This window comes from Terrapene carolina, unplaced genomic scaffold, assembly GCF_002925995.2.
Source record: "Terrapene carolina triunguis isolate 2854851 unplaced genomic scaffold, T_m_triunguis-2.0 Scaffold58, whole genome shotgun sequence".
Lineage (NCBI taxonomy): Eukaryota > Metazoa > Chordata > Testudines > Emydidae > Terrapene > Terrapene triunguis.
In genome coordinates this window covers 3,046,765-3,070,315 of record NW_020664409.1, presented here as the reverse complement: position 1 = coordinate 3,070,315, position 23,551 = coordinate 3,046,765, and the positions used below count along the sequence as shown (strand labels likewise).

At 42.5% G+C, this 23,551-nt stretch overlaps 1 protein-coding gene across 1 annotated transcript in view; it reads left to right on the top strand.

The window, feature by feature from the left end:
* The first annotated feature begins 1,684 nt into the window (after positions 1 to 1,684).
* ELOVL2 (ELOVL fatty acid elongase 2) overlaps positions 1,685 to 23,551 on the top strand; it is a 47,852-nt gene continuing 25,985 nt past the window's right edge. Inside the window, exons 1-2 of the mRNA XM_026647318.1 lie at positions 1,685 to 1,736; positions 9,529 to 9,716. Of these exons, the coding sequence (XP_026503103.1) occupies positions 1,721 to 1,736; positions 9,529 to 9,716 (204 nt within the window). The 5' untranslated portion in view covers positions 1,685 to 1,720. The remainder of the gene's footprint in view (positions 1,737 to 9,528; positions 9,717 to 23,551) is intronic.

Here is a 23,551-nt window from a genome sequence, read left to right as displayed (position 1 = left end):
AGAAAAGCTAAACTTCTCAGCAACAAGATTTGTCTTATCTCAATGATCCCTTTGATTGGAACCTTTCCCTTCATTTGTAAAAATAAAACTAAAAAATGAAATTGGTTTTTGTTCTGGTTTTGTTTTACTGAGATCAGACGAACCACGCAGCATTCTGTAGAGATTAATTTCTTCACCCCAAGGTGCTGCAAAACCTGTCCCCTTCTGAGACATTTCTCTTAGACCTGGAGCAAGTTGTGTGCAAAGATGAGTGCAGAGAGGTACACATTTATTCCCAATAACCAGCCTATTCATTTTTAACATCTGGAGTAAACCAAATCTTGCCCTGTGATGTGCAAATGCATTGGCGGGTAGAGAACTTAAGGAGTTCTCCTCCAGAGCAAAACAATAGCGCAGCAGTACAGCATTGCTGTGCAACTGTCAGGAGCACGGCCGGCTCCAGGCACCAGGCAACCAAGCACATGCTTGGGGCGGCGGCTGGTAAGGGGCAGCCAATCTTGGGGTGGCGGGGGGCAGTGCGGCGCGGCATTCCGCGGGGGTGGGGCGCTCTGGCGGTGCGGGGCACGGCGCTTGGGGGGGGTTCCGGTGGCGTGGCGCTGGGGGGGGGGTTCCGGCGGCGCGGCGCTCGGCAGGGGGGCGGCGTGGGGCGCGGCGCTCGGGGAGGTGTGGCGCGGCGCTCGGCAGGGGAGCGGCACGGGGCGCGGCGCGGGGGGGGGGGGGGGGGGGGGTTTTGGGGGGCGGGGGTTTTTTTTGCTGCTTGGGGCAGCAAAAAAGTTAGAGCCGGCCCTGGTCAGGAGAATTCAGAGGGCACAGCAGAACATTTTGGCTGGCTGGTCCCCTCTTCTTTCAAGATTATGATCTCTTGCAAGGGTTTGGACTGCACAGCATGGGAGTATATGAAGCAATAGATGTGAAAAGGATAGCCTTCTAATTAAGGCAGTGCACTAGAACTCAGGAGAGCACTCTTCAATTCCCAACTCTGCCAAAAACTTCTGGACCATCTGGGATAAATAAGAGTAGTTCTTTTAACTTGGACCTTGCCTCAGTCCCTTTCCTTGAAATTAGCAATAATGAAACTCAGATGCTCACATTGTGGTGCTGAGGGACTAAGGATGTGGAATATGTAGCTTTTGCAGGTGGGGAAAAAAAAATCTTCCCTCTTCAAAACAGAACATCAATACATTTAACTAGTGCACAATCACACTGTGGCTGAAGCCAGGTGGCTTCATAAAGCAGATCAGGGATACTGACTGCTCTTTTCTCAAATATAGATTTTAATGGAAAAACTAAAAAAGCAAGCATTGCTGGGGTTCAAAGAAGGCCACAGTACTTTCTACACACTAAAAGGCACCTGTTACAGATTAGGTTCATTTAAAGGCTTGCTCATTTTCATTTCTAAAATCTCCATCTAAATTGCATTTATTTCCTCAGGGGTCTATTGTGGTAGGTACATGCTACTTCCACTAATGGTGTTAATGGGAGCTGTGGGTGTAGCCACAGCAGAATATAGCCCTAAATCCTTTCATGTTAAAAGAGCACTTTTTTAAAATGGGGATGATTGTTGTCAGGTACCTTGAGACACTTGTGTGTAAAAAGGCTCTCTGCAGGTTTATTTTTGTATTGTATTTTCTATGTGAGGCATGAGCTAACAATTTGTCATGTGTCTTTCTAGGAGCAGCTGAAGGCTTTAGACTGGGAAATAAACACATTTGTGGATTATATGTTTGGGCCTCGAGGTAAGTGTGCTTTTCAGGACTCAAAATAATTGATCTTTTCATGTGCAGACAAAAGCTGTTTGAATCATCTTCAGATGCAATATAATAATTGAAAATAAGAAAAGCAGTTGCTTTCCTGAAGACAGTGACCAGCATGTTGAAAGCTGACTAGAAATTTTGAATGCCTCACTGCAAACACCAGGAGGCCAGGATGCATTTTCTGAAAGTGCTGAGCACCCACCTTCTGGAAAATCAAGGCTTGGAGTCTCCTGGATTGTCCTGGAGTCTCTAGGAATTAAAGATTATGTCATGTGATGAAACCTCCAGGAATACGTCCAGCCAAAACTGGCAACCCTGTCAAGCCCCTGTGAGGTGTCTCAAGTGGGGCATTCCAGAACTGTCTCCCAAAATCACCAGTCAGTTATTTAAGAAAAAAGTCTTTAGCACATAATAGTTAAGAAAGAAAGAAGAAAAGAAAACAAAAATCTGTTGAAAACTCAGGAACTCTAAATTACGGTGTCAAAAACAACCTTAATTCTAGCTCATCCTCTAGCTAATCACACACCACTTGTTGACACCCAGATATATCACATTACATCATCATCATCTGCATTTCCTTTCAAGCCCACAAATAATACCCAAAGTGTTGCACTACAAACCACTTCTCCACTTCTCACATTTGGGCCACTGACCCCAATACAAAGTTTCCTTCACTTCAGCCACCTAATACGTAGGGTAAACAGGGGTGAAAGGCCATATACGTAGGATAAGCAGGGGTGAAAGGCACCTTCCTTCCACCCCAAACACATCCTACGACCAACCTGGCCCAGAGATAACTAAATCTGGAGGAAAATAATGATTATAGAATAAACAGAAGAACATACTTCTGTTACTGGCAGCCCTCCTTAAGTATTCGCAGAATATGTAGCTGTGTTTTCATGCTCTCAGATGCTATGGTAATAAAAGCCAGATAAACACAAATCAGACACTACATATCTGAGGTTTTCCTGTCTCATTAATACTTGCATGGTATTGGTCACTCAGGTTATATCTCCTCAAAAATATGTATAATAATATGAGCTGGTAAAAATTGTTCTTACGGAACTGTTTTCCATCAGAAAATACCAACACGGCAAAATCACAACGTTTTGTGAAAATGTGTGCATTTGGTCTGAAGTTTCATGGAAATTATTGAGATGTTTGGCTTCAATAAGGTCAAAATGTTTCATTTTCACTTTGTTTTGATTTGTCATATTATTTATAATAAAAACTCAAAAAAACCATTTTGATAAAGTCAAAACAAAATAAATATTTTGTTTCATGAAAAATTCTAAGATTTTGACTTTTCATCCTGAATCAGTATGAAACCAGACTTCAAAATCTCCAAATTTTCTGCGCAAAGGAAATTCCATTTTTTGACCAACTGTAATAATAATCCCATCTTCATGTGGTTCACCTAGTTAACAAAGGGACTAATCTTGAGAGATGCAGACTGCAGTGAAAGTTAAGGGTATCCAGAACCCCCCAGAATGAGATCCAAAATATCAGCAAACCTGGTGCAGATTCAGAGGTCACTTCTTTCATACCCTTTCTGGTCTTTGGCTACTTGCTCTAGCTATCACCTGAGGAGGTCAGACTTGCTTCCTGAATCAAAATATAAAGACCTACAGCATAGTGTAATTGTAAAGTATAAATTATATTATAATACGTTTTCAGATGCCTCATGCTTGCATTTCATCGGGTTAACATTCTTCAAATCTTAACATTTCTTCCTTAAAGGGAAAATTGTTATAAGGTTCTTAAAAACTGGAAAGTAGTATTTTTTTTTTATTCTTTTGGGAATGGCAATCACCTCCATCAACTGTGAAGCATATATGATCTTTGCAAAACTTTGGCTTGCACAATTTCTGGATTTCTACCTGAATCTATTTTAAAAATGAATAGAATGGCTTCCTAGAAAATACTTGTAAAATAGGCCTTTAATACTAGCAAGCTAGTGCAGTCTAATAACCATGTGTGTGAAAGTTTTGTTCCTTTTTACATATATAAAGGCTCTGCCCTTTCATCCTTCTCTTTCCAATGCCTCCGGAGCCAAGTCTTTGAGATGGATGAATTGTGGTTAATATAACTGCACAGCAAATACTATAGCTCCACTGGGTCTTCAGAATGCACTTCAGTAAAACAAGTACTGCCTGTGCCAACTCACTCAAAGAGATTCACGGTTGGCATTTGAAAGGCAAAGTCTCACAGAAATGACTGCCAGTTGAAAGGAATTGAATATTAATAGCCCAAATCAACCAGAGAAACAAAACCTTGTGAAAACACGTGTAGCGCTCAGAGAGATGGTTCTAAAGACATTCATGCACAGACACACATCCCAAGGAACTTATTGCAGGAGAAATAAAATGGGACTTCAGTCCCTCAGCTTGGCAGGATCTAGTGTCACTCTACTTCCATGTTGGTTGCTTCAAATACTTTCCTGAGTTCACCTGTGCTCAAATGCAGGATTTCTCCTTTTCCACCATGTATTGCTGAGCTGTCTCTTTCTAGTTGGGAGCAGGACCTCAGTGGCATCTTACTCTAGCTCTTGGGGCTGATCTTGGTCCTTACTATGACCAATTTTCATCAATCTCACTGCTCTAAATTGCATCTTTGGACACAGATTGGCACCCAAAGACACCGCAATCAGGGAAGATTAAAGGTAGTTTACAGGCTTCCTCCTCCTTGGCTGTGTTGGATGCAGAAGGGCCAAAGCCAAAGATACAGCCCTTTGACTCGGACATATTACCCTGTGTCCTACAGATATGCTGTTAGCTGTTCTTTTTATAAATGTGCTGAGAGGCCTTCAGTTATGAATACTTCTAAGTTGAAACCATTATTTGCCTCTAAATCCCTTCAACACAGGTATCTCTCCCTGTTGTACTAGTTTAACCCAGCAGAGGGTAAGGTTACAAGTTATTTTGAAGCACCCTATTATTGGAGGAATGCTCCCATGTTGCTATTTTGTTCTCAGCTGACAACAGGCTTACTTTTCATCTCCTTTTCCTCCCTCCCCGCTACTGACATCTGCTGGCAAGAATAGAACTGCAGTGTGTTCCAAGAGGTGCTGCAGTGAAACAGCAGCCCAAGCGGTGCAATTTGATACTATATTTCTTAATTTACCTGTAGCATTAAACTGTGCAATCGTTAGACCAAGTAAGCCACTGGACGTAGCAGTGCTAGTACAGTTACAACTAGAAACGAGTGCAATTACAAATTGCAAATTGTGTTTTAAAATACTCTGAGGACAATACCATCAATTCCATATTGAAAATACGATCTTGTTTGTCTGTGGTCCCACGCAGTAGCATGCACTTTTACTTTAGTGGTCTGTGACTGTAGAATGACAATCCAGAGCAACATGGCACCCTGTAAAATGGTTATATAGACAGATGACTCACAAGAAGTTGCTCAAGTAGATGGACTGACTCCCGAAACAGAAGCGCTGATGAATTCTAGTGAACTTACCTAAAAAGGCTAAAATAACAAGCATTACAGACTTCTTTCTATTAGCTATTTTCCACTACTATCTGCTCTTGGTTTGACAGCAGGCTAGCCAAAATAAATGACTACTTTGTAAATCCATCTTTTTTATTTTGCTTTATTTTTAGTCAATAGCGATTTAGGTGACAACTAGGGCAGTTCCAGGGGCAGGCAAGCAGGGCAATCACCCTGAATGCCAACTTCCAGGGGGTGTTGAACTGCTGTGCCACACAGCTTTTTTCCCCCTGCTTTGCTCCCACTTGGTTGGATTTGGAGGGGTGGGATTGATGCACCAAAAGTGTTTTTTGCCCTTTATAGACCAAACATTGCTTTCTAAAAGCAATTTCCACGAGTGGTGTTGAAACTCAGTTAACACAGGCTGTGATCCTGCACTTAAAGGCAATGGAAGCTCTACCATTGATTGCAATGAGTACCATCAAGCCCCTGTGTGGCTCTATCTCCTTCTGATGGCTACATCTCACAAAGCAGTGTATATTGGCTGCAGCTTCTGAATTAACCCCCCTTTTGGCTCAAGAAGTAGAGTAATGCTTTGTTCTTATATAGCACTTTTCATCCACAGATCACAAAGCACTTTCAGAGGAGGGTTAGTATCATCACCCCCATTTTACAGAGCGGGAAACTGAGGCACAGAAAGGTGAAGTGACTTGCCCAAGGTCCTCAGAAGACCAGTAGCAGAACTGGGCATAGAACCCAAATATCTTCAGTCCCAGCCCTGTGTTCTCTATCCACTAAACTGCACAGTCATGCTTTTAGATCCACAGGTCCTTAGTTCACTCCCTGTATGCCACACTGAGGTGCTTGCCCTTATTTGCTTTAGATTTTCTTTGATGTATACCAAAACAGGAAAGGCTATCTGCTCAGGACACAGTGACCATTCAGGTGTAAGGATCAAAATGGGGCTTGCTTAATTTGATTCTTTAAACAGGATTCCACTATGCCTCTCTAGTACTGCAGGTGCATTTATTAGTTTTTATATTAAGGAGACAAGAGAAAAATAACAAAAAGAAAGGATAGTGACATAGCTATGTGATGTGGAACGACACTAGTTGCAGGAACGAGAGCCAGTGGTTGAGTTTGTTTTATTCATGTACAAAAACAAATTTAAATTGGCAACATATTGAGCGGGAATATAATTTTTGAGCGGTGTGATGAAGTCATACTAACATACCCTTATATGATATGTATTTTGCCATTAAATATTAACAGCATCAAAAACCAGCTCCAAAAATCCAGACCATCAGCCACTAAGAAATTCAGATTCTGCCCAGATACAAACAGGCCCCCGCTGTAAGTGACTGAGTTAGAACGCGGAATATCTAGCCACCTCTGAACATCCTGGTTAAAGTCTCAGTGCCATTATTTTGCCACTGCTTCAGTGGTGTCAGGATTTCACTCCATGGCTCTGGCTCATCACTATTTTTAATTGGAAAGGAGTTAGTTTGAGATAGAATCTGAGCTTGTGCACATCTCTCTCACCACATATTGTGTTCTGGTGCTCGTGTAGTGCAGTGTCACTCACTGCTTTCGTCTGGGATTTAGTTGTTGGAATGATTCAGAACTGTCAAACTAACAGCACGTCACACTTTCCCACACAACGTAAGTGGATGAATTTGAACCTGTCTGAACATAATGTAGCACTGTGAGTCTGACAGATGGTAGGCACTAATGTTAACTTCTCTCTCTTTTTCTTATTCTTTTTGTCAAATCCATACATTTCCTACCAAACCCCCCCAATGATACAGTGCTGTTTTTCTTAAAAAAAAAAAAAAAATCAAAACCAACAGCCCAGCATTTATGAGCCACCTTACTAAGAAGAAACAAGTGTGACTGTGTGCACATAAGAAGAGACAGTGGGAGAAAGGAACAAGTTTCAATTTCAAGCTTCAAGAGGGAGCACTGAAAACCAATAGTAAGACTTAAAAAGTATGTTTAAGTTGCCTGACAATGCAGCCATAGGTCACTTTGTAGTTATTAAAGTGTTAGAACATAAGCTGTGCTCCTTTAGCAACAATGGGAAAACTTGCTTGCTGTGCCTAGAGTAGAAGCTGCTTTCATCACTTATCTAATTTTCCACTTTAGCTCAGCTCATCATCTGATTTCTACCAGTTACTTTTCCTCTAGTTGCAAAGGCAGTTTCTGGTTACCTTCTCACAGTCTCCTATGGAACTCCTTTGCTCTGGAGACTGCATGCACATGTAAACTCTCTTTAGAAATCAGTCTTCCAAAGCAGGCAAGACTGATGTTATCTTCATCTATATTACATTTTCTCTTTTTTCTAAAGGTACATTCTGTCAAGCTTTGTATGGCTTGAGTTTAATTTACCTTTATTTTCTTATGCCTTATCTCTTTTGTTTGTACTCTCATCCCATGCACTGGATCATGGCCCAAGATCATCTCGATTATGTCTGGTCATCTTCCAGAATGACAGAACTTTTTCCAATGCCATCCTAATTGTTAAGGCTCTTATGCTCTTGTATAGATGGTACTGTGCCTTTGCACAATATGCTGTCTTGGAACAGACAATGCTAGTGCCAGGAGACATGCTGGATATTTATTAATTACCGTGTCTAAGAGATCATAAACACATTTTCAGATTCCAAGGAAGAAAACAGCATTCTAGCTTGCTAACACAGAGCGATCTGAACTGACAGAAGCAAGGAAACCCCAAACAAAGGATGCAGCTCCATTACTAGCTGACTGTACTTTTAGGCAGATTTATTCAGCAGCTCTCTCAATAGTGAGAATGAAGATGCTTCTTGGGAGCCAGTTGGGGGTGGAGGAAGACAGACGCAGAGTCTTCCAGCTTTAATAGATCTGGCTGACAGTCTGTGCTTTGAAGAGCTTGCAATCTAGTTTATGACAAAATTCAACTAATGAATACAAAATAATAAGAGGGAAGCAGGGAGGGAGGCAGAAGGTGATAGGAATAATAAGAACACACATTTCTATAGGCTTTCTGTTCACAAGGGGATAGTTCTAAGTCATTTAAATTTTGTGGTTAAAAATAAGGTTTTCTGATGAAAAAATACTTTTAACAGAACGTTAGAAGATACCTTTCCCCCCCCCCAAAAAAAAATCCTTTAATGTTTGATTTAAGTATCCCCCTGAAGCGTTTTCAAGCCCAGTTTTTGAAGTATTGTGCAAGAGTGAACAAGTGAAACTATAAACTCTCATGTGGTATTTTACTATCCAATTTAGCAAAATGGAAAAAGTAAACATGAATGGTGAAACAAAGTGAAACAGAGAGGGTTTTTTAAACAAATCCAAATGATTAATAATACAGCTGAGGGTCGTTTTAACATACTGTATGATTTTTTTAAACCATAACTCATGGTTCAGATAGAGAATATCTTTTGGAAAATTGGACAGACTTGAAAGAGAATAGCATATATGATGAAGCAATTTCATTTTCTCATAAAGTCTGTTGCTGAAGGGATTTTGCTATATTAAGATTGCTTTCCCTGGAAACTCAGTCTCTTCAATTGCGGATCTTGGCAGGGGGGAAATCATAATTATTTGCTCCTGGCATCCCTTTGTTCACCTGAAAAAGAATGATGCTGCAGATTTGGCATGTGAGGCTAGATCATGCTCTTCCTATTCAAACAAGTGTTCTTATTACTGTCAATGAGATTACTTGTGTGAATAAGGCAAGTAGCATTTGGCCTGAATGCTTCATTTCAGGATCAAGCAAGTGTACTACATGAGCTAATGAAGGAGCAAGCCTTTGGTTTAAACAAAAATATATATTTGATATTCAGCAAAACAAACACTGAAAAAGAAATGGCAAATGAATAGATTTAATGTGTTTGAAAGCTTTCCCCTATACAAAAGCCCTCCAGTAAGCAAATAAATAACAAACGGATAATAAAAATGAAGAAAGTTGCTACTGTCTGTGAAGTCATAGTTTTTCAAATGTGCATTTTTGCGTGTATAATACTATTAAAAATGCAGGTTATTTGTCCATTGAACAGACTACGATTTGGTATTTAATTTAATTTTAATTTTGTATTTAAATTTTAACCAAAGACCTATGTTGAAATGAATAGAGCATTTTTCAGCCCATTACATAGTATATCCTTTGGAATGTTACCTCATATCCTTTGCAATGTTATAGTAGCCATATTGGTCCCAGGATATGACAAAGACAAGGCAAGTCTTGGCACATTCCCACTTGTGCCTTTAGCAGACACTCTTCTGAATATGGGCAGCCTCCATTTAGCAGTACTGAGCAAGCCATTTTTAATTGCTCACTGCATTTGTTTCTGTTCAGATTCCAGGGTCAGAGGATGGTTCCTGTTGGATTCTTACCTACCCACATTTTTCCTTACTGTAGTATATCTACTTTCCATATGGCTGGGTACCAAGTTTATGAAGAACAGGCCTGCATTCTCTCTCAGGGGTCATCTCATTGTGTATAACCTTGGAGTTACAGTGCTTTCCTTGTACATGCTCATAGAGGTAAGTTTTCTTAAATGCAGCACCACATCCAAGAAGGCCAAGCACTAAGTCATTTTTCACCACAGAAATATTTTAGTAAAACATAACTTCCAAGGTAATCTGGGCTTTCAAATTGCAACCTCTTTCAGCCAGTTAAACAATTGATCTGTGAGACTATAGAATAATTTGACTCGTATAGCACCGTCTAGCCATGGATCTCAAGGCCATCATTAATGAGCTATGCCTCACACCTAGAGTTAGTCAATTTCTGCTAAAACAGAAAGTTTGCAAATATGCATTTGAATTTTTAGTGGCTGTTCTGTTCAACTATGTCTGTGCCTTTTTATTCACCATTTCTGAACATTCCCATGAATTATACAATGCAGTTGTACCATGTTGGTCCCAGGATATTAGACAATGTGGGTGAGGTCATATCTTTTACTGGATCAACTTCTGTTGGTGAGAGAGCTTGAAAGCTTGTCTCTCTGACCAACAGAAGTTGGTCCAATAAAGAAATATTACTTCGCCCACCTTGTCTCTCTAATATCCTGTGAATTGTTTGTTTTTTTTATTTGCATGTATATCTATGGAATGGCTATTTGTTCAAATACCCATATTTACATGTGACTGAACTGATTTATGTAGAAGAGTATGTGCTATATTCATTATTTGCTATTCACTATCATTGGTTTACACTCCTGTTTAACAGGGTTCAAGCATCCAGTAAGGGAGTGTGTAGTGACCGATCGCATGTTATGAAAAGCAAAAATTCAGCTTACTGTGAGAGTTTGGAAACCCCTAGGCTGACTGTTCGGTGACTACTTATCAGTAAAGAATACATTCTCAGAAATTATAATCTATTAATGAACAGAAAAAAGGGTTCAATTTGTCTAATGATTTAGTCAAAATGAATAATTCAACCAGCTCTGTTGTGAAGTAGCATGTTTTCTTATTTTACAAATGGGGAAAATTGAGACACAGATTAAGAGACTTGCCCAGAGTCACACAGGAAGTTTGTGGCAGAGCTAGGGCTAGAACCCAAGTAAGCCTGATCCGCAAGGACATTTTCTTACCCATTTAGGTGATGTTTTGAGAAAATACAGCCTTGCATTCTTGCATCCACGTTCACTCTGATCCCTTTTAGAAAACTACACTGGTCTAGAAAACTTCATAGTAACATAAGTATGGTTCCATTCCCAAACGTCTGTCAGTTGAACAAACTAAGATCGTGGCTATAGCACCCAATGCTGATCCTGGCTTGCTCAGACATGTGCCCATAATAGACACTACTGGGTGAGCAATGAGATAGATTTTGAGCAACTCATCCTCCCTTGCCGGTTAGAACATGTGCAACTGATGAGAAATGGCAACAGCAGAATAGTGGCCTCCTGCAGAAACACTTTGCCCTGAGCTCATCACAAAGATAGAGAATAGGAGCAGGGTCCGAAGTACCAAATGATACCAGTTCTGTTAACCACAGTTCTAAACTATCCCGCATTTAAAATGTGTTGGGTTTCCGAGTAATTAATTGTTATGGATAATTCCAGTTACTTGACCTTAGCGTTAACATACTAAAATTAATCCTCCCATGTTTCTTTGGTAAATAACCCAGCCTGATGAGACAGGCAGGCTGAATTATGTGCTTGTTTTTGGAGTGACCTCTGGAGGTGCTAGATGACATTCCAGGCCTTGTTCAGACTACCCTCGCAGCATTCCAGGCTTCCCAGTGCCGCGTAGGGCACCAGGATCGAGTCATTGACAAGAGAAAAACAAATACTGATTGTTCTCTCAGCAGAATGGCAAAACATTGCTTTGCTCAGAAGTCAAACAGGGCCTCATGAAAACTTTCAAGTTTGAAGGGAATTAATTTCTTTTGATCTTAACAAGAGGCAATTTGTCTGATCAAAACTATGGGCTCAGTTCTGGCTTGTACAGACACACAAAGGGCTACTCCCACATGAAGAGACTCATCCCATTTAGAGTGACCAGATGTCCCGATTTTATAGGGACAGTCCCGATTTTTGGGTCTTTTTCTTATATAGGCTCCTATTACCCCCCACCCCCTGTCCCGATTTTTCACATGTGCTGTCTGGTCACCCTAATCCCATTCAGAATTCACACTGGCTTCAGCAGTTTTTACGGGTGCTTGAGGAATGCAGGATCAAGCCCAAAACATAGGAGAAATGAGCACAAGCCCACTTACTGGATGGTTTGGCCACTATACAACAATTTGGCTCCTTAATAAAAGTAACACTTTGGGGGTTAACATTTAATTTGTGGTGGAGGCACACAGAACGTTATCCAAATAGTAAGGTTCAAAGAAAATGCAGCATGTTACACAGAAAAATCAGACCCCTGCTCTCCTGTGTCTGCAGGCAGGCTCAGCCCTCCACTGAGCAGGTGAATACATCAGAACGTAGCAGATGTAAGTCATACAGCTGATTTTCAATGTAACGGATCTTTGCTGTAAATTCATTGCACAGACTTCCGTTAGGTTGCCTGATCTTTCACCTTCTGAAGATTGTTTTGCTGTACACAATACTAATTTGTCAATGCCCCTCCAATTATTCATCCAGGCCTCACTTCTGCAACCCATAGCTCATCAGCTTCTGTGTCCAGTTCACACACACGATTTCTGTTGTTCATTAATTACAGTGACAGAGCTCACCGCTCCATGTTCTACATCTGTTATGGATCCATTTGTGGACACCCCTTAAATCATTTCCCTTACCTTCTAACCAACCCTGGTCCCAACGCCTCTCAGAACTCCACCTGGCCACCTCTGAGTTGTGTCACTGGCATAGGGTCCTTAACAAATACTATGCTAGAAGCAGCTCCACTGCACCCCTTCCCCACCTGTCCATTCTCCCTACTCCAGGTGGAGAGGGCACAGAGATGCAGGGCTCAACCGCAACAGAGGCAGCTTCCCTCCAACAGGAGAATTCTGTGCTGGGCCTTTGCAGCTGGATTATGGCTCCGAAGTGCTTGCCGAGTAGTGCACGAGGCTCATAACCCAGCTTGAATATCTGGCTCATGGTCCGAATTTCATCAGTTCACTAACAATTGGCTTATTTTTTTCTTCCCAAAAGATTTCAATTTTTAAATAAAAATCCAAATGCTGATGGAAAGATTTTTTTTCAGGGGCAGTGGTGGTGGTGCAAAATGCAAAACCTCTGCCCAACTTTAACCAGAATCCTAAATTGTACCCAGAAATGAATAGACAGCCAGAGCAATCTGGGGAGCACTGCAGTAATGTGCTATCTCTGGAAAAATCCCATCAAACAGTCAGGTCTCCGGGCGTTGCACTAGACATAGATAACGCCAGCAAAATTCACATCAGAAAGAAACTGTTACAACTCTCATGCTACGTAAAGACAGTAACAAGAGACACTTTTGACTACAGACAACATTTGGGACTTCACTAGCCCTGGAAGCTCAAAAAGTATCCTGAACTGTGACTAACAATTGGAAACTAGATTCCCTTAATAATGGGAGCAGCCATGAAATCTACCAAGTTCTTGAGTTGTTTCCCGCAGTAGTCAGTGCCATCTCTGTCCTGTTTAGATTAAACCTCACCCAGCGTGCTCTTATCCATGTCCTACCTTGTTCAGGCACTGAGAAAACAGAGACACTGCACCACCTGGGTCAAATCAAGAAGAGGTGTAGAGTAGAGAGGTGTGTCATCAGCATATGGCTGGCATTGCATCTCAGGCTGCCTATCTACCCTGTAGCTTCATACACTTATTAGTTCATATGCACCAGTGAGGCATGTGAATTTTAAGTGAGGGGAGGTAATAGACTAGAGCACCATGCATCAGAACCCTGTCCTCAGAGTAACAGTTAACATAGTCCCTTGGGATCTATCTGAGAGGAAAGAACAAAACCACACCTGAGCAAGTCTATCACGTCTTGCCAATTTTCACAATCAAGTCAAGATAAAAGGTTGCCAGTATAGCTAAAAGCAGCACTATGAGCACCCTCTCTAGAAGGAGGTCAACCACCAGCAAGTTCAGTATTACAGACAAGCTTGAACCCAGATTGACAGGTATCAAGACAATCTGAGGATTCCCAATAGCACCAGGAGTTGCCTCCCAACCACTTTTTCAATTACTTTACCCAATAGGGGCAGAGCAGAGACAGAACAATTATGATATTGCAGTCAAGTCATAAGCCTTATTGGTTGGATTGTGTTTGTCTTTGCAAGCAAACTTTGGAATTACAATGGCACCTCACAAATTGGCACTAATGAGCAGAAAACCCATTAAAATATTTGAATTTGGCACAATAGTGAACAAGATAAATAAAAACAAAAAAGGGACACTGCATCACAAAATATATTTTGTTCATTTATTTTGGTAGCTGAAATTTTAATTATTTGCTTCATAACATGCTGTAGTAAATTTTGCAAAGATAAAGAGGCTTCTACTCCACCTATCCTGTTAAATCCTTGCTGAGAAGCAGGGGGAGACAGCAATTTTAATACAGCAAGTTAAGAAGAAGGCAAATCTGTGAGGTTTTAGTGTATAAAAGACCCCATGCAGGCTCTCCTGGCACTTTAGTGAAAGCACAGTGCTAGAGATCAGAATTCAGATCTCCGTGGAAGTGCACTGAGCCTGAAATAAGTGTTACCTTTTATTAGTACTGAGAGGCCATCCCTTCCCCACAGCAGGTGATCAAAGCAGCCTTCATTGACTCTAGAGTGGGCTGAGGAAAGGGAAATGGAGGTCCCATTGTCACAAAAAGGAAAATTCCGGTATGCATTACATGACTGCAATTATTTGTGTGAGGACCCAATCTTGCAAGCTGCTGAGCCCTACTGACTGAAGTGGGAGTTGATAGTACTTGGAACTTTATAGGATCAGGGCCTTATGGAAGAGTCCTATATAATTTAATAGGGATAAAATCAATGGGTCTGTACAAAAGTTACTGACTGTCCTGTAGAATTTAGTGGAGGATGATATCCATCTAATAGGGGTCTGATTGTCAGAAGTGCTGAGCAGCTACAGCTGCTATTGACTTTAACTGAAGTTGTGAGTATTTGACATCTCTAACCCAGTGATCTCTAACCCCCAACCATCCTATAAAATTCTATAGCAAAGGTATAAATGTCTTTATTAAGTTCAACAGGATGGTTTAAAAAACCCCATGAAAAGTTGCCCTTTTCCATTAAATGATACTGGGCAGATTAACACATAGGGTACGTCCAGACTACCCGCCGAATCGGCAGATAGTAATCGAATCGATATATCGCGTCTCACGATATATCGATCCCTGAACGCGCTCCCGTCGACTCCAGAACTCCATCAGGGCGAGCGGCGGTAGCGGAGTCGACGGGGGAGCCACGGCCGTCGATCCCGCGCCGTGAGGACCTGAGGTAAATTGAAATAATATCCGTAGCTGAAGTCGATGTTATTCCCATAGCTGAAGTTGCGTATCTTACATCAATCACCCCCGCCCCCCCAGTGTAGAGCAGCCCATAGATGGGGAGCAGTAAAGTGGTAACAACACCTGGCCACTAGGGATCTGTATCTCAGTTGTGTCTGAGTCCAAGGTTGACATAAACTGAAAGCTTACCAGGTGTGCTAAGCATAGCTGCTGCTAATTTCTCATTCTTTAATTAATGCAGAAAGGCCTTATTCAGTCTTGTAAAAGGAGAAGCAGCAGGAAAGGGAGGAGGGAATCTGGAGAAAGCCAATCAAGAGCAATCTTTTATAATTTGGAAAAAAAATCAAAATTCTGCATTTAAAATCATTTCCCATAGTTAGTGAAAGGTCACTGAGGACACAACACAAAGAAACAATGTGTGAAATGTAAAAATGTTTTTATGGGGGTGAGAACCCTGCATGGTTACGGTTCCTTTCTCAGGGGCTGTTCTTGTTTGAGCTGAGTTAGGAAATCTCAGGGGCTGACTTTGCTGTTTTCAGTAGCTGAAATTAATAAATTAAATGTGCTGTGTCTTTCCTACTGGCCTTTTGAGCTACATATTTTAGGTAGAGCATGATATTTACCCCTTTCCTCAATAAGGCAATGCTCAGATTTACAGCCCAGCTCTTATTGACTTCAGTGGGAATTGTATCAGGTATCCAAGGACAGATCTGATATTAAATCAAATACAATGAGCTTTTCAAATGCAGAATTGCTATTACTTTACCAGTACCACAGAGTCACATGCAAGATCTGCTATTCTGAATAGCTCTTGTAACCGTGAAGGTTTAACATTCATATAGCACTTTACATCTTCAAGGTTACTTGAAAACATCAGCTAACTAATCCTCATTACCCTCCCCCGTTTTGGTTAAGGCAATATTAACCCATTTTAAATGTGGGGAAACTGAGGTAAAGCAAGGTTATGCAACTTGTCAAGGCCAGACAGTCAGTGAATGGCAATGCTGGGATTAGAACTCAGGAATCCCTGTCCCCCAATCCCAGGCTGAACCACTATGTTGCCTCCTTAGACAGTTTACAGCTGTCCTGACAATAGAGTATTTGAGGTCTTCAGGACACATGAGAAGCAATCTTTAAGTACTTGCTGCACTGCTTCTCAGCTGCCTCTGTAAAACCTTGGATTATACTGTGATTCTTTGAGACTCATCTAAAAATAGGCAACCTACATAGACACTTCCATGGATACCATAGGGTAAATTTTCATCTAGACATGCATCGATTTTATTACACAAGTCCGCAGGTGTTGTACAAGTAAATTCTGCACCCAGAAAGCATATCCAAGACCTTAAAATACATTTTTTTGTTCAGGAATTAATCACAAAAGAGGGATTAAAGGTCTTTTCCCTGTTTATCTACCGAAGAGGCGTGTTAGTAAAATGCAAGCGTCCCTCCATGCCCCACCAGCATGTCTCAACCTCATCCTGATGAGGCTACATCTCAGGGGTGGAAGGTAGTTCAGTCTCCAAGCCCAGTCAGTCTCAGGCCCCTGTATACAGGCGCTGCTCATAAGAGTGTTGATTAACATTGAACAATACATATCTCATTTTGAACTATTTTTCCTGTCGTTTTTGATCAACTGATGGCTATACCCTCTGAGCTCTCTTTGTTCAAGAACCACAAAAAACATGCAATTTTTAAAAAATGTATTTACAACCGATATGAGAAACTACTGTTCAGAAGACAAGAAAAAAAAACAGATATTTCCTCACCATAGAGCCAGTGTGCATACAGCTGTCACTTTCCTACCTTATGGTATGTCTGCATACAGTGTGGCTGTAGCAGGGGTAGCCATACCCCTGCTAGCTTTAATCTAGCTAACATGGTAACATGATGCAGCACCACAAGCTTTAGCCCTGGCTAGCAACCAGAGTATGAATCCCCTGAAGACCCCGTGTACTCCTACTGAGGTAATTCAGACCTGATCTGCTAGATCCAATTGTATAGACAGCAATCTTCTGTGGCTGCTTAATCCAGACCTGGAGTCAGAGACAGTGTGGTGACACCAGCTAGCTCAGCCTGGGGGAGCTAGCACTCCAGGGAAAACGGCAGTGTCCACTTGCTGCAATGAAGAATCACAGTTATATTCATTAGAGTCCTGTCTCTCCTCGCCCGCAAGACCACAACAGATCCCATCATTTGGATCAAACTATCTGGCAGCAGCACTTCCTGTTGATAACTGAGATGAGCTGCTGCTTCTGGCAGGAAGGGTTTCTTGTGTCCCTGCTTCTCTATTTTCTTATTCTTCTCTTCCCCCTCCCCATCACCTTTTGCTTTCTTTTCTCACCCCCTTCTTCCCAGACTCCTTTCCCTTTTCTCCTCCTCTGCTTTCTGTTTCTCCCTATCCCTTCTCCTGCTCGCCCTTTTTTCTCTCTGTCCCTGTTCACCTTCCCCAGTACTCTTCCCTCCCCACCCCCCACCATGGGTTTCCTAATGACTTTTTTTTAAAAGTAAAATATATATAAAAATGCATAATGCTCCTTTTCAGAGGAAGCCGAATGGTGCTAACATCATCTTAAATAAAACTAATGGAGACTTCCTTTTGTCACCAGTGTAAATACAAAGTCCAACATCTGTCCTAGCTCATAATCACAGCTGAGAACATGCTGCAGGAGCCTGCAGGAATTTTTAGAGGGGCTGTAGCAAGGAAAACAAGAAAGATTGTGCTGGAGATGGAATCTGGAGTCAGTAGTCAATGGGGAATCCATCTGGTGGGAGGCCCAGTAATTATGATGCTTGGATGCAATGCCCCTCTCCTCTCCTTATGTTCTGGGCCAGGGGAAGCAACCTGTGGCTGTTGGACATGTGCTTAGGAAGCCACGCATGGGAGGCTTGCAAGATGTTCCACTGCTTACCCACAGAGCTAAAAGCAGCTGTTCTGGTCCAGAAATCCAGGGTTAAAAAAGTCCATATAAAAATCACCAGTATTCTAGTTCGGTAATTAACATGTGATTCTCTCTCTTCTAATCTAGTATTATAGGATAATGCATGAGAAAGTTGTGATTATGTGGCTGTAATCCCATCAAGGGGGATCTGATGATGTATTAAGCAACTTTGTTGCTTATTCTAGCATTCAGCCAGTGGAGAGATTTCAGCATCAGTCTCCGGCAAGGCTTGGCCTGCCTCAACAGTGCGTCTGTACTGACAGACCTAACTTCAAACTATAACAAACACAATTACTCTTTTTAAACAGGCAGGAGTAAGATTTCTGTAACAAAGCTGTCACTGTGAGCTTGCTCCCAGTCTCCTTATAGTTGAGTTTTTGAGTAAAGATGTATATATGTTTGTATTACAGTGGAAGCCTATTAATCAGAATATTGAGCTGCAGTGATAAATGAAAAATGTACCACTGATCAGGATGTTGCAGTTAAGCAGAATGGTTTAGTATTTTGTTCACGTGGCAAAGTGACCCTTTATCTAAAAGAAACCAAGTAATAAGACATGACCATTATTTCCGGGGGAGAGACTACCACGAAAGCAGAACATTTTAAGGAGTATTTCCTGGAGAGAGAGAGAGAGAGAGAAAAAAAAAAAAAAAGAATTATTACATTTGGGGGAAAACTTTTACTTCCTTAGCACATCTTCCACTTTCCCACAATGTCTGTGTGTCTGACATTACCTGAAAGCTTTTCAGGGCAGGGATTGCTCCTCGTAGGTGTTTGAACAGCACCCTAGGGCACCTACTTTGATGGGAGACTCTGGCTGCTACGGTAATACAGATAAAATAGTAATATTAATGTGTGGCTTCAGCTACACAGGAAGGAAAGGAGCAGGTCTAGTGGTGGAGTCAGGACACCTGGTCTGCTGCTGACTCACTTTGTAACATTGGGCATGTCACATAGGGGGATACTAAGGCACATAAGATCAGTCAAATAAATATAAAACAGCAGCTGGGTGGGAGGGTTAATTGAACCCCCTACTCTGCATGGGCAGCTGCAGATTCAGCCCGCATCCCTCTCACCCCCATACAGGCCGTCCAAACTTTAAAAAGATCCAGAAAGGATCTATTAGGTACTCCCCAAAAGGAGTCCCAGGCTTAAAAACTATGTCAGAAAGCAGAATGACATTCCATAGCTGAGGAGACTTCTTGTCCATTCCCAGAAGGAGACAAGATGGCAGCTAGGCCACCTAAAGAAGAGAATGAAGAGATCATCACTGCTACCAAGCTGAAATGAAAGAGTTTTTAATAGAGATTAAGGCACTCACAACCAATTTTCACTCCAAGCTGCAGGCTGTTAAAAAAGGCTGACCTAGGTGACAGGGACAGTGCAGCTGAAATTGGACTTGAGGGTGGGGACAGGGCTGGCTCTAGGCACCAGCAAAACAAGCAGGTGCTTGGGGCGGCACATTTCTAGGGGCGGCATTCTGGCGCCGGCCATCATAGGCACCGACTCCGTGGCATGGAGAAAAAGTGCCACCGCCGCCCCAGCTCACCTCCGCTCCACCTCCGCCTGCTCCCCTGAGCGCACCGCCGCTCCACTCCTCCCCTCTCCCCCCCCCCGCAGGCTTGCCAGGTGAAAAACAGCTGTTTCACGCAGCAAGGTTGGGAGGGAGAAGAAGCCGAGCGGCGGGGCGCTCGGGGGAGGCAGTGATGGTGGAGCGGAGGTGAGCTGGAGCGGGGAGCGGTTCCTCTACCCCCCCGTTACTTCCTGCACCCCCCCACCCTAGCTCACCTCCGCTCCGCCTGCTCCCCTGAATGCGCCGTTGCGGGGCGGAGTTGGAGCGGGGCTGTGGGGGCACGAAAAAAAAGGGGGGGCAGCCAAAAATTTTTTTGCTTGGGGCGGCAAAAATCCTAGAGCCGGCCCTGGGTGGGGAGATTGCTTGGTGATGCTATATTGAAACTTTAGGCCAGAATCAAGCAGCTGGAGAGACAAGAGCAAGATATGATCTAGAACTGGGGTTCTCAATCTTTCCAGACTACTGTGCCCCTTAAAAACTACTTGCTTACAAAATCAGACAAAAGTGTCACAGCACACTATTACTGAAATTGCTTACTTTCTCATTTTGTCTATGACATTTTAGTTTGTACTGACTTTGCTAGTGCCTTTTGTGTAACCTGTTGTAACACTAGGCAAATATCAAGATGAGTTGATGTACCCCCTGGAAGGCATCTACATACCCCCAGGGGTATGCGTACCCCTGGTTGAGAACCACTAATCTAGAAACTGATAATATGGGGAATTCTGCAAGAAGGAACAGTAAGAGCAAATAAAAGCCCCTGAGAACATGAAGAATGACAATCTTACTGCATAGTGCAGAATATTAGAGAGGTTTTGAATCTGAGCCCAATAAGAGATAGGGCCCTCTTTCCCTTTGCCCTCTAGGAACTGTGGGGAATCACAGTATCAATGCCAAAAGTTCAAAAATCATGAGTTAGGTCCCAAACAATTATGACTTTTTTTTTAAATGTAACTCTTGGGTTCTTGGTCTTTCCCTACTGGTTGCTGAGCCACTAGTGTCACATTTTCAAGATTTTCTCTACCATCAACAGGGCTAGAAATTTACTTTTACTTTTTTTATTTGACAAAAGCTGAGATTGTCACATTCTCACTTGTCTCCAGGAGCTGGGGATCAATGACTCCATGTTTAGTTGGCAGCCGATATCAAGCGGAGTGCCCCAAGGGTCGGTCCTGGGTCCAGTTTTGTTCAATATCTTCATTAATGATCTGGAGGATGGCATGGATTGCATCCTCAGCAAGTTTGCAGATGACACTAAACTGGGAGGAGTGGTAGATATGCTGGAGGGTAGGGATAGGATACAGAGCAACCTAGACAAATTAGAGGATTGGGCCAAAAGAAATCTGATGAGGTTCAACAAGGACAAGTGCAGAGTCCTGCACTTAGGACGGAAGAATCCTATGCACTACTACAGACTAGGGACCAAGTGGCTAGGCAGCAGTTCTGCAGAATAGGACCTAGGGGTTACAGTAGACAAGAAGCTGGATATGAGTCAACAGTGTGCCCTTGTTGCCAAGAAGGCCAACAGCATTTTGGTCTGTATAAGTAGGAGCATTACCAGCAGATCAAGGGATGTGATCATTCCACTATATTGGGCATTGGTGAGGCCTCATCTGGAGTACTTTGTCCAGTTTTGGGCCCCACACTACAAGAAGGATGTGGGAAAATTGGAGAGAGTCCAGCAGAGGGCAACAAAAATGATTAGGGGGCTGGAACACATGATTTATGAGGAGAGGCTGAGGGAACTGGGATTATTTAGTCTGCAGAAGAGACGAATGAGGTGGGATTTGATAGCTGCTTTCAACTACCCGAAAGGGGGTTCCAAAGGGGATGGATCTAGACTGTTTTCAGTGGTACCAGTTGACAAAACAAGGAGTAATGGTCTCAAGTTGCAATGGGGGGGGGGCGGTTTAGGTTGGATATTAGGAAAAACTTTTTCACTAGGAGGGTGGTGAAACACTGGAATGGGTTACCTAGGGAGGTGGTGGAATCTCCTTCCTTAGAGATTTTTAAGGTCAGGCTTGACAAAGACCTGGCTGGGATGATTTAGTTGGGGATTAGTCCTGCTTTGAGCAGAGGGTTGGACTAGATGACCTCCTGAGGTCCCTTCCAACCCTGATATCCTATGTTTCTATGAAGTATTCCTCAAATAGTGCAAGATTCATGATAAAAGTCACAAGAATTGGCTACACAGGTATTACCAAAGTGACATAATTATAACAAAAAGATCTGCTGATGAAAAAACTGCATAGAGGCTGCATAGAGCAATTGTGAAAAGTAGCAGAAGAACTGAGGGGGGGAAGGATGTAAGAAGCAATAGGAGCTTCCTTCCCATTGAAGCTTTATCTTCTACCTTTGGGCCAAATCTTGCAACTGGATCTAGGTGTGCCACCCTCCGACTCTAATTGCAAGATCCCACTATTTCAGGAGCTGGGGGAGGGAGGGGCTTAGAAAAACAACAAATATTATGAGCAATAGCAATACTTCCTTCCTTCTTGTTTTCATTAGCAATGTTAGTGGTTGAAGCTTTTAGCAAAGCTGGTTGCATTTATTTGACCCAGCCGAATACATTCCTTACTGGAACTCCTAATGTCACCCTCAGTAAAGCCATATCCTACTCAGAATGCTTTGCTCAAATGAGATCCTATTACTCCAGTCCTGTACCTGTTGCCAGTCAAGGGCAAGATGACAAACTGAGGTTCTTCCAGCATGTCTGAAATTACAAGGTAATGACTAATCAGCTAATCTAAGAAAGCTTGTTGGTAAGACTTCTGTTTTTTGTATAGGCAAGGAAGTACCCATTCAGGCTCCTATGCTCCCCTCTGCTTTGCAGAGAAAGGCAAAGCTATGGGAAACTGTTAGGAAGGGCATTGAGAGAGGCTGGACAGAAAGGCCACTAGGCACTAGCATCCCACCCCCACCAAATAATTGCCTCTGCCAAATGCAACGTGGGAGCTCAGCTCTACATGGTCAAGGTGATGTGTAGCGGAGGGACAATTGGTAAGTTAGGGAACTCCCATTCAGTGCAGTAAATTCTCTGTTCAGAGGACTCTAATTTAGTATCCATTTTGTATTGCAACTCCCCCTGTACTGTTTAGAACAAAATCCAGAAGGGGTGGGATCAGGGAGATGGTGGAAAGCCAGCCAGTAGCAGCATGCCAGGGCAGAGTGCTGTGATGGGCGAGAGGAATGCTGCAGTAGAGGGTGGGTCAAAGGTCTTCTGCTGGTATTAGTTTTCCCACAGATCATGGCCCAATCAGAGCCTTGCTGAAAATACCCCTGCTTTTTCTACAGTGCCGCCAGCCCCTCCACTTTAAGGGGAAAACGCAAAGCCACAGGTGGAATAAACCTGTTGATCATTTTCCACCCTCTCTTCCACGGGAGAGGAAGTGAGTACACACAGGCCAGAGAACACAAATCCTGGAGGTACATGGTAGAATGCAAGCAATGGGAACTGGAGCTGTTTGGCAGAGCATGTTGTGTGACCTCAGCTGCACCAGGCATTTGCAAAGAGTTCTTCAGCTGGATATTCTAGGCAATGGTCCCATTCTGCCCATTTTAGTGACCTGTAGCACACATTGTAAACAAGACCAGTGGTATTTGGACTGTTCTAAAGGAAGGGAAAAAATATCTTCTCCGGCCCCCACCCCCCCCGGCCCCTTTTAAAAAAAACAATACTGACCTAGAAAAGTATTTAATTATTGTCACTTCATAAATCCATGTCTCTAACACCCATCCTTGCAGCACAGCAGATGCTCTAAGGCTTGTTTTGGCTGTCGGCACCTGACATTTTAAAATTGAAGGGACAGCGCAAGACTTCTTTTCATTCACATTTAAAAAAAAACATGGCCTATTCTATTTGCCAGTGCTTTAGATATATTAAAACTGAAATTTCTGAAACAATTCTAATTTAATTTTCACCATTAATAGCACTGGTTTACATTTGAACTTCATTC